The sequence below is a fragment of the Athene cunicularia genome, assembly GCF_003259725.1.
Source record: "Athene cunicularia isolate RWA chromosome Z unlocalized genomic scaffold, athCun1 chrZ_part2, whole genome shotgun sequence".
NCBI classification, from domain to species: domain Eukaryota; kingdom Metazoa; phylum Chordata; class Aves; order Strigiformes; family Strigidae; genus Athene; species Athene cunicularia.
In genome coordinates, this window is record NW_020799143.1 from 3,306,076 (window position 1) to 3,318,595 (window position 12,520).

The 12,520-nt window shown below is 40.6% G+C and overlaps 1 protein-coding gene across 1 annotated transcript in view; it reads right to left on the minus strand.

Annotated features, from left to right (window-relative positions):
- KCMF1 (potassium channel modulatory factor 1) overlaps positions 1–10,396 on the minus strand; it is a 39,727-nt gene extending 29,331 nt beyond the window's left edge. The window contains exon 1 of the mRNA XM_026866216.1: positions 10,233–10,396. Within this exon, the coding sequence (XP_026722017.1) occupies positions 10,233–10,263 (31 nt within the window). The 5' untranslated portion in view covers positions 10,264–10,396. The remainder of the gene's footprint in view (positions 1–10,232) is intronic.
- Positions 10,397–12,520: the final 2,124 nt, after the last annotated feature.

Here is a 12,520-nt window from a genome sequence, read left to right on the forward strand (position 1 = left end):
AGGTGACCAGAAAAACTGGATCTGAAGCAGGATTACACCTTTAGCATTAAGAACACCGACAGTCCCTATGTACAGGTGTTAAGCAACATCACACCACAAGGACGAACTAATTAGATGTACTTACATGCACAACTACCTTTTGACTTCAACAGCTTCTCTAAAGTTACAGGACACACACTTTTCAGGAGTTTCCAAGTCTTCCATTCTCTTCTTATTTACATGATATACAATAAAGACATACATGAAAATTAACCTGCTCCAAGTTTGAGGTGTTATGGAGACTGTTTCAGATACAACAAACAGGAGATATACACAATTCACAGAACTTCAATATTTTGGAGCTCTTACGCAGTACCACTTCAGTACATATTTTACTAAGTACTCATCAAAGTTCCTCCAAGAATCACACTCAGACTCCCATTCTGATGTAGTCAAAAACATGTGTGGGTAAAAAAAAAAAAAAAAAAAATCACCAATAAGCTGCAGCATACTCAAATATGATGAACTTACACATGTCATGGTTTCAAATGAGGAAAGCACGAACAAGGTTTACATGGGATAATGTTCTTAAGCAGTCACTAAAACTCTCTGAATGGATCAGCCATACAGGTTCTGGAAGAAATATTCTTTCAGAAAAATATATCTGTAAGGCAAAAGATTCAAGATGATGGTTGACTAGAACAGATAAATGCAAAATGCTCCAATTAAGACAGATGAAAGAATCCTCTTTGCAACTACATGAAGAAAAATTCTAACTAAAGCAGCTCATTACATAGATTCAAAAAGCTTTCTTACTTCTACAATATCACTGCAGAGAGGAAATGCAAACTTCAGTTTTCACTTTTTCAGTGTCCTAAAGATATAACAAAGCCAAAACTTAGAAATATGGCCAAACTTTTGAACTGAACAGATAAGAATAATTCCAAATTTAACTGCATTTAATCTGCTTCAAACAGCACACAGAAACACTGTATTATTCCCTGAAACATAACAACAAGAACTTGTGCAAAAAAATTCTGTATACCTGTGGGAACAACAAAAATGTCAGCTGCAAACACATCAAAAAGTAATGACAATTTGTTCAGCTGATCCTCTGATTTTCCTCAAGCTTTGGTATGACCCTCATGTTGATGCTTAAATACCTAATTACTGATTGGAAAACTGAAATTCTTCATCACTGCAAACATATACACACACGCGCGCACGCAACAAAACCAAGCCAAATCTTCCTTTGAGGATTCTAGCTGAGCGGACTCATTTCTGGAAAATTTCCGTCCTGGCATGCTATATACTGATTGGGATAAAATAAAAGATGATGATTCAAAGGGGCAAGCTAATGAAAGAGCGGCTCAACATCTTATTCTTTAGAGGATCTGCATATAAGAGTAACTTTTGTACCTACCACCTAAAGGTATCTAAAAATTATCAGATTGTCTAAAAACCTCTACCTATAAGCCCCACTACTTCATGAATACATGTATTTTCAGGTAAGGCAGAAGTACCAACTCCAACTTCCCAGCTCAACAAAGGGCACAGGGCCACAACCAGTCTGAGTAGTAAATAAATTAGCATGCAGGTAAACATAACTTTTCCTTAGATCATGTTATTAAGTCAGTCCAAATTTCAAGAATTCCAGCAGTATATATACTGTCCTATCACAGAGGGGAGGGATTTGAAAAGTACTGTCAAAACCTGTGTTTCTAGTCCTTGTTTTTAGAGGACATGAAACAAGCCATTTATTAATTAAAAAATAAAAATATCAATTCTTTCTTGTGTCCTGATTATATAATCACTATATAATCATTATATAATCCCACATCTTTCTCATAATACACAGCAAACTTACATGCATATCCCAAATAAGTATGCCTTCATCTGGAAAAAAAAAATAATTAAAAATGCACCTGTCAGAAGTGAAATCAGTCACTGGCAAATACAAATTTTTCTTTTGAAAGTTTATACTTCCTTTTCCTTTTTTGCTCCTCAACTTTAATCTCTCCCTTTTACAATCAAAAACTACCACTTTTCTGATCTGAAATACAGGTCACCAAATAAATATTCTTTTAGATTATAACAAAAAAAGAGGTTGGTAATTAAGTGATACCATGAATCTTTTTCTAGTTTTAGTGTTGAAGTTACTTGAATGGATATTTCTCCACCTGTTTCAATTTTACAGGTATGTCAAAAATCCTAAAAATTAACAACAGAGTCATGTTACTGACTATTAAAGGCTCATTTGCTAAGAAAGACCGTAACAATTAGAGGTAGTATGGAAAAAAATTAAAAGGCCATGCCTCCATAGCTGCAGAAGCAAAGCAACCGACAAATGTATTACAGTTTTATCACTGTTATGATACAATTGACCCACGATCCTTTCTGGCCACAAAGAAAGCTTTCAGGTAATGTATTTTGTTTTTTTCTAAATACCTTCCTTAACAAAATCAGGTAGTCCATACCTCTTCAAACTCCTCTCAATCTCTAAAGCCCTCTTCAAAGTAGCTAGGAAGACAATGTTGCTTAGTGAAAAAGAAAACCAGACTAAACCACATCCCTCTAGGAGAGGATTCATTACCCCACACTGCTTATCAGTTAGACTACAAAGGAGTAAAAGGATCAGAATACTGTCTAAAGAGGACTTAACAGTTTATGAAGCTAAGATTTAAAATTCAACTGTGTTCAGACATCATAGCTTTTCCTGGAAAAAACAAAAAACACAACCAAATTTAATGTGAAAACTAAACCAAAAATATGAGCAATTTTGCTTTATTACCCATCAACAGCTACAGACTGCTTGTACTTAGCATTTAAATCTAATTAGCACATTCTTAAACTTGGCAGGAGGTTAGTAATGAGACAGAAGAACAGTAGCATTCCTTAGATTTAAAAAAAAAAAAATAATCAATCTTTCAAGGAGATGATTTAGAGCTACATTTTATAACAGCTCGTCCTTGCTTTCTGTTAAGACATATTTCTTTACAAGGGGACACAGCAGTCTAGAATTTTACTTTCACTTTTCTAAGGTAATTTCAATTAGATATAAACATATAGATAAAAATGTTGGTATTATAAAAGTTGTAGTGTATTTGAATTTTTTTTTAATGTTTGAAGAAACTAAATCGTGGCAACACACCACATTTTATAAAGTATGTATTTCCCTGTATCAAGGAGTCATACTATTCAAAACAGTATTACTGTTAAAACCACTTTTCTGTTTTGCTGCAGATTTCTGAACAGAAAACCATTCTAAAACCTGCTAGATATTCTGCTATAAACTTAGAAATAATGCTTACATACTTTCAATTTATAAACATTTGCATAAATAAATGGGCCAACAGCAACCTTACAAAATTCATGCCAGCCCCACTTCAGGCAGGCAGGATGCCAGCAGGGCCAGGGAGCAGCTGAGGAGGCGCTGCTGGGTGCAGGACGGGCAGCAAGCTGAGCAGGGGCCACCCATGTGCCTAGAGAAATATGAGTAAGAGTGATCCCTTCGGCTCAGCACCCATCAGACTCATGCAGGCACTGCACCTTGTTTGAGGCCTACAGGGGAGACATCAAATTAAAGTAAGTTCAGCAGAAAGCTATTAAGATGGCAGGGCTGGAGTACTCACCCTGCAAGAAGAGGGTGCAGGGCCAGCACTGGTTCCACCTAGAGCAGACAGCCTGGGTCACCTAACAGCTGCCCCCATACCTACAGAAAGAGGATCAAGGAGACACAGCCAGACTTCACAGTGCTGCAGTATGGGAGGACAAGAGGATATAAGGAAAAACTTTTCCCCATGTAGACAGACATTGAAACAGGATACCCAAACAGGCCCTGTGCCATCTCCACTCCTAGAGGTTTTCAGTACCCAAGCAGGCAAAGACCTGACTAACCATGTCTGACCTCACAGCTTAGAGCAGAAGGTTGGACCAGAAGACCCCAGAAATTCCTTCCAACCACAATTATTCTATGAAACAAAGATACACAGTGATATAGCTTTAATATTCATCTAGACGCTAGTATTCTGTTAATCAACCAATGTTGTCCTGTTTTACAGACTGGAGAGATCTACTCCCAAAAGGTGGGATCTCTACCTACCTCACTTGGAACTCTTCTACCACAAAGGCAGTGCAAGAGCCACATCTGCTGGAGTAAAATGACAGCTTGGTTTAATCTGTAAACAGCTGCTCACTCCTTCCAACCAGAGCATCACTATTTCAATCTTCCACTAAGTTTCCAGTACAGCACATCCTCCATTTTTCTTCATGCAATTTCACCAGCCACCAATCTCAGCATTCCACCTCACAGCCACAAAACACTGGGCTGTTTCCAAGTGAGAAACATGTTGGCAGTGTAACAATGATTACATGCAGGTATTCAGATAGCCAGATGTTTTGTTTCCCCAACAGACACTGTGGCCCTGAGCTGACCAACAGGCCTTTAGCTGCCCTGACAGCCTCAAAGCAGACCTCCACACACACCCTCTCTACCCATGGGCTACATCTAAGGTCTCACCATCTGGCCATGAACTATGCTGTAGCTGCATCCTGCTCTATTCCTGCCTTGGATGGGTTTCCTGCATGAACCCCCAGGGCTGACATGTTACACTTGCTTTGCCTGGGACTGTCAATGAGACCCCCCCAACCCTGACCTGTGCACCTCAAGTGAGGACACTGCCCCTGCCTGTGCTGTGGTCACCTTCAGCTCCTGTTTTGTTATTCCTTGTGGAGCAGTCCTGGTCTTACTGCTTCCCAATGGTAAGAACCTATGGTGAAGCTATGAACAAGCATAGATGCTAGTGAAGATGGGAAAGAATTTGCAGCCCATCTGCCAGTACTGAGCAGCACCAAAACTGCAGATGCTGCTCAAAGGCAGGGTCAACCAGCTGGAAAGCAGCTCTGCTGAAAAGGACCAAGAGATCCCTGTGAACAGCAAGACAAACATGAGCCAGCAGTGAGCCCTTGCGCCACTGAAAACAAACGATGACCTGGGCTAAATCACTAAGAGGACAACCATCAGATTAAGGGATGAGATATTCCATGTTTCCTGACAATTCCTAAGCAACACAGGGTTCAATTTTGTTCTCTCCAATTCAAGCATATATTGAAATAGAATAAAGAGGATCTAGTGTTCACCAGAAGTGGTGAAATGTCCCTTGATGAAATACTAGGCTTGGCTTGATGGGATAGTCCAATTTATGTCCTTGCTTCCACCAGAAGGTTGGTTCAGATGATCCCTGGTGTCCCCTTCCAAACAAACTAGACTATTCTATCATGCTCTGACTTATCAAGGTATGCACTTACCAGACAGATGTTGTTCAAGCAGTTGGGAAAAAAAAAAAAAAAAAAAATCTTAAAAGCCTCAAGCTGATTTCTGGTAAAAGCAGTCAGACCTCACACTACAGATTATCAAGGAAACCATTACTTAAGTAGCTTCCTTTGCCTAGGGCTTTGGCACAAAAGGTGGCAGGATCTTCTGTCACATAAGGACCTGAACTGACAAGTGAAGGTATATATACTTGTTCTGTAGTTTTATCACAGTAACACTATATGATTTGAGTAGAGAGTTCTACTAATAATTTGTATTGCTTTCTTCGCCAGCACAACCACTTTAAAATGGTGGGCGTAATGTGGAAGCCACATGCTTAAAATCATAAAGCATTGTAACAGCTTGGGATTCTTTTTCAGGAGAAAGAAAACTGGAAAGTTTGCTATGAACTTCTCCATTGTCCTGACAAACTGTCCTACAAAAGAAACAAAAGTACAATGACTGCCTGGTAAGCACATTCCTGTTCTTTATACAGGCCTATTCCAATTCTACTCTTTGACCCATCAGAAATAAACTAATTGGATTTGTGCTTAAAAGGCCACTTGTCACTACATATGAGACTTTGCATTTTATTTTAAGCTCTGTCCCTGTTACTGCAGCATATCACTCTTGGGGTGTGTGTGAAAGTTTTTTCCAGTGTTTTTTGTGGGGACTGAAGAAAAATAGCACTGCCATTGCTCTGCTTGCTTCAAAGCAAGATCCCATCTTGTTTCAAAATTAATACTAGGTCATACATTGACTCCTGAAAGACAAATATATCAACTAGATGGCACAAGAGTGAATATGTGTATAGCCAGAAATCACTAGGGCTTTTTGTTTTCAGTGTTCATGTATGGGCTCCTATACTAGTCTGAGTCTTGAGGAAGGGTGGGAGAAATGATTAAAAAAATATCAAGATAAAGCTCCTTCAGAGCACCTGAAGAAGTCCATCTTCCTGCAATACAATCTGTGACATTATTACAGTACCCAGGAATTCTAACATCTAATCAGAATTTTCACTGAGGCAAAAAAATGTGTGTTTGGTTTCTGTATGCAGCAGAGGTTTTTGATAGCAGGGGAGGGGGCTACAGCAGTGGTCCCCTGTGAGAAACTTTGCGAAGCTCCCCCAGCTCCAAGTAGGACCTGCCTCTGGGCCAAGGCTGAGCCAATTAGTGATGGTTGCAGCACCTCTATGATAACATATTTAAAAAGGAGAACATGGGAGGAGGAGTTTGAGTTGTGAAGGAGAAACCTATGCAAATATGAAGGTCAGGGGGAGCGGGGGGGGGGCACTCCGCTGCAGCCCATGGTGAGAGAGCAGGCTGTGCCCTTGCACATGGAGGTCACTGGTGGCAGATGCCAACCTGCAGCCTATGCAAGACCCCACGCCAGAGCAGGTGACTGTGTCCAACAAAGGTCAGGACTCTATGGGAAGCCCTCACTGTTGTAGTCTTCCCAGTGCTGAACTACAACACATGGGAAGGACCCATGCTGGAGCAGCTCAGGAAGAGTTGCATCCCATGGGAAGGACTCATGTTGTAGAAAGTTTATGGAGGACTGTCTTCCATTAAAGGGACCCCAGACTGCAGCAGGGGGAAATGTGAGAATTTCTCCTTCTTAGGAGTAGTGGACTGACCATAACCCCATACAGAAATCAGGAGCCAAACTAAGCCTGGGAAGAAGAGAGGGGTGAGAAAGAAGGTGTTTTTGAGATGTGGTAATACTTCTCACTGTCCTAACTCTACCACCTCCTGTGGTGGTGTTAGTGTTTGAATTAAATTGATGTCCTTTTTCTTCCCCTAATGAGTCTGTCTTCTGCACATGACCATAATGGTGAGTCATCCCTCCCCATCCTTAAACTGACTCCCAAGCCTTTTGATATATTTCTCCTTCCCATTCCTGAGGGGGAAGGAGTGAGCAAGGAGCTGTGTGGTGCTCAGTTCCCCTCCAGGCTCTGACCACAACATTATGTTTACTACTTTTACTCTGAAACAATCCAAGACTAAGATATGATTATCCATGTCATTAGCTGTCCACCACAAACCTGAACTTGGTCACAGCTTTAGGCACAAGAGTACTTAAGCAAATTCCACAGTTCTGTATATAGACAGTGCTGGCCAGAGTAGTGATGGGAACTAGAGGTACACAAGTCCTTTTCATTAACTGCAGATGGACCTTGAGCAAGTGACCCACTGATACTCACATTCACTTTTAAAAATCAGAAAAATGACACTTCCTCTGAAGTGCTTCTGCATTGGAAGGATCCCATATACTGATTCCTTCTTGGTAAAACATTCACCTTTGACAAGTTGTCCACTTCCCTCCCCATCATCCACAAAACCTGTAAGTTTCATTCTATTAAAAGCAGTTGTCATACCTTAGAATCAAACCTGATTACAGACAACAGTATTTAAGTTTGTCAATGGCCATGTAAACTACAATTCACACACCTACTTATCCTAACAGCCTTCCATTCTGTTTCTACTATATTAAGTTTTCCTTGTTTGGGACAGTTTTCCTTGTTTGGGACAACTCCCTACTCATAGTGTCATACATTAGAAGACATTCTCCTTTCAATTGGCTTCCCATATCACTAGGAAGTGACTGAAGACTTCATTACTTCTATGTCATTTAGTTTTACATTGCTAATCTTCCCTCTGAGATAATATTATTTCAACCCATTAATATCCACTTCCTTAGGGATTTTTAATACTCACTAGAGTACAGCTATACTGACAACACTGAAACAGGTCATTCTAAAAAAATCAATAATGGTAGAACCAGTAAATAAACCTAAGATTCCTTAGCTCCTAATTTTTTGGATGTTCCTCAAAGTTACATGATCTCCTTTGCTACACAAGACTCTTTGAAAAGTTGCTGTAGCTTCTCTAAGCATCTGTCCAACACTGTAAATGCACACTTTTTTATGTCTGTCTTACATTCTACAGGGAACTGTAAGACATAAAAACATTTTAAGAATGATGTCACAGAACTTCCTGAACCCTAAGGAGTATGTTATTTATAAATATACCCTAATTTGTTCTCTTCATCAAGCTTAAAAGGCCACCAGTACTAGGCTGTCATCAACGTTTGCTGTGATTCACAATTGGTGGTGATGTATTCTTTCCTGTTCTTGTTCTACAGCATTAATCAAATCAAACCAGGAGTCTTGCTGCAGAGCTGAGGTGCAGTATTATTCTTCCTAACACTGGTTCTGCGGGAGTAATGGTTGAAGATCACGCCATACGAAATTCCTAGAGCTTGTTTTCTTATTCTTCTTATTTAAAGACACCACAGTAGCATAAACACCAAGCAATACAGAAGTGGCCCTTGGAATTCTATTACCCATCTCAATACTTCACAGTGAACGTTTTTCCACCCTGCCATCTGCATGCTTCATGCAGACAAAATAGTAAAAAATAACCCCTCTCTGCCTCTACATATACAAATAAAATATATTAAACCAAACTATATGGTTATCAAAACTTCCGGAAGAGAAATATCCAAGTTGCAAGAAACGTTCTTATGAATGCTCTGGTGATAGGCATTTAAGAGAGTAGTGTTTAGAATTAGATTCCTCATTGCAGTACACTGAAAGCTTTGACATTTAATGTTAGTTTAAGGTTTCATAGCAAGCATGTTTCAGTCCTCATACCCCTATGATGAACATTTAATGTTTACAGCAATGCTGTCCTTTTAGCCCGTGTGCAACATTCAAGCGTAACTGTTGCTAAGGGACTAAGAAGTTTGAACTGTGCATCTCGGTGACCAGAACCCTGAACTAACATACTGTACAGAGAATTCTATGTCATTAGTGAGACCAAAAATAAAGAAGCCTGAAAAGAAAAATATACAAGCTAAAAAGGTGGCATGCATTTTTGATAATGCACTAAATTATTTCCTTCCAAACCCTGGATTCCCAGGGCATGGATTTCTGCAGTCATGACTAGACAGTCTTAGGGCAAGCAGAGGCCTGAAAATTAAAAGAAAATGGAAGGCATCTTCATTCAAAGACTGTTTCGAGAAACCAACTACATGTTTACATATATAGCTATTCTCTAATCTTTAAAGCAATAAAAGTAGATTTTACTTCTGTTTTGATCAAAACGGTAAAGTAGTAATTTACAGTTGATAAAACTTCAGCTTTTAAGAAGTCATCATATTTAAAGAATTCAAAATTTCAAGAATACAGCAAAAATTGCTAAAATAATTATTAAAATGCTAGCTCTGTGGGCTTAACACAAAAACAAAATTCACATCCAGCACCAGCAAAACCTTAAAGCAGTGGGTTGTCACAAAAGTATCTTGTGAGATACAGCTTATTAAAAACATGATGCAATAGAAACAAGCAGCAGGACAGGAGACAAGAACAAATTTTTTTTAATCTTAAGTATTGACATGGCTTTACAGTCACAAACAATTCTTAAATTCCACCTTCAAAGGACTTCCAAGTAGACTACATGCTAGTCCTTGTCACTAATCTTTTATATTCAGTATAGCCCATTACTATCCTGCTGTACCTACAGTCCCACATAAGCCACCATTGAATAACATTGCTACAAAATCTCACCAGCATTTTTCTGATTGTACACTGTTGGAACTTAAGTAAAGCGTACTGGAGGGGAAGAAGGTTGCCACATCTTCTGAAGTGGAAGTTAATTCAGACTAGTCATTGATATTAAGTATATTTATTAGTCTGACAACCCGCTGTTAACAGACGAAAATAAAAAATATTTTAAAATACATGTTCACCACCTAAAATATATATAAATCATTTCTTTCATGCTAAAATCAAAGAAAGCATACTTGTTTCTTAGAAGACGAGAAATTGCTCTTACTATCACTGTGCTAATGGGGAAAGTGTAAGTAGAAACATTAAAATCCATATTGTATTTGTAGACACAACATAGCAATAAATTACAAGTTTGAAATTATCACTTACCAAAATCTACTCTTGTTAATATGCACTGCATTGGATGGTCAGTTGTATGCCTTGTCGTTGTTGCACCACTTTCATAACAAGTCGCACATAGATCGTAATCGTAGCAAATTAAACACTTGTATCTGCGACCTCGAAAATTGCCTTTTAAACATGCATCACAGCTGACACCTGTAAACAAAAAAGTTGCTTTTAAAACAGCAATAAATGCACTTTTATTAATAAGAGACAGATTCCTTGCTATTGCCTCTCATCAAGCAAGAGGAGACAGACATCTCTGACGTGGGCAGCTGACACAAGACTCAATTTTTAAGTGTATTTATGACTTTTGAAGACACTGCTCTCCCAAAATTAGAATACTGAATTTTTGAAGTAAAACAAGGGCACACTCAAGCACCTGAAATAATAATAGGTTACACTATAAAATCTCTTCAAAGGCACCTTCCAATAGGCACCTTTATCTACACAGAATCACGGAATCATCTAGGTTGGAAAACAACTTGAAGATCGTAGTCTAACATTCACCTAACACTGACCGTTCCCAACTACACCATATCCCTCAGCGCTATGTCAACCTGACTCTTAAACACCTCCAGGAATGCGGACTCCACCATCTCCCTGGGTAGCCCATTCCAGTGCCTAAAAACCCATTCTGTAAAGAAATGCTTCCTAATATCCAGTCTAAACCTTCCCTGCCACAACTTGAGGCCATTCCCTCTTGTCCTGTCGCTTGTTACTTGGTTAAAGAGACTCATCCCCAGCTCTCTGCAACCTCCTTTCAGGGAGCTGTAGAGGGCCATGAGGTCTCCCCTCAGCCTCCTCTTCTCCAGACTAAACACCCCCAGTTCCCTCAGCTGCTCTCCATACTCTGTGCTTCAGACCCTGCACCAGCTTCATTGCCCTTCTCTGGACACGCTCGAGTCATTCAATGTCCTTTTTGTAGTGAGGGGCCCAAAACTGAACACAGTCATCAAGGTGCGGCCTCACCACAGCTGAATAAAAAGGGACAATCATTTCCATAGTCCTGCTGACCACACTATTTCTGATAGAAGCCAGGATGCTATTGGCCTTCTTGGCCACCCGGGCACACTGCTGGCTCATACTCATACAGCTTGTCGACCAACACCCCCAGGTCCCTCTCTAACAGCTCTCCAGCCACTCCTCCCCAAGCCTGTAGCGCTGCTGGGGGTTGTTGTGGCCCAAGGACAGCCCCCCAACATTTGGCCTTATGGAAACTCCTCCAGTTGGCCTCAGCCCATCGCTCCAGCCTGTCCAAGTTTCTCTGCAGAGCCTCTCTACCCTCGAGCAGATCAACACTCCCACCCAACTTGGTGTCATCTGCAAACTCACTGAGGGTGCACTCGATCCCCTCGTCTAGATCATCAATAAAGATGTTAAACAGGAGTGTCCCCAAAACCAAGCCCTGGGGGACACCACTCGTGACCGGCAACCAACTGGATTTAAGTCCATTCGCCAAAACTCTCTGGGCCCGGCCATCCAGACAGTTTTTTACTCAGCAAAGCATGCGATTGTCCAAGCCACAAGCAGCCAGTTTTGCCAGGAGAATGCTGTGGGAAACAGTGTCAAAGACCTTTAGTAAGTCAAGGCAGACAACATCCACAGCCTTTCCCTCATCCAATAAGCAGGTCACCCTGTTGTAGATCAGGTTTGTCAGGCAGGACCTGCCTTTCATAAACCCATGCTGACTAGGCCTCAGCATCTGGTTGTCCCTCATGTGCTGTGTACTCAGGATGAGCTACTCCATCAGCTTCCTGGGTACCAAAGTCAAGCTCACAGGCCTGTCATTTCCCAGTTCATCCTTCTGACCCTTCTTATAGATGGGCATCACACTGGCCAATTTCCAATCTGTCAGGACCTCCCCGGTCAGCCAGGACTGCTGGTAAATGATAGAAAGCAGCTTGGCAAGCACCCCAGCCAGCTCATTCAGCACCCTCGGGTGGATCCCATCTGGTCCCATAGACTTGTGTGAGTCTGTGTGATGCAGCAGGTCACTGTCTCCTGGATTGCAGGGGGTTCGTTCTCTCAGTCTCTGTATTCTGGCTGTGGAGGCTGGATTTCATCAATACAACTAACCTTGTTATTAAAGACTGAGAAAAAGAAGGCATTAAGCACCTCAGCCTTCTCCTCATCACTTGTTACCAAATTTCCTCCTGTACCTAGCAGGAGATGGAGACTCCCCTGGACTTTCTTTTGCTACTGACATACTTATAGAAACTTTTCTTGTTATCCTTGATTGCAGAGGCCAAATTAATTTCCAGTTGGGCTTTAGA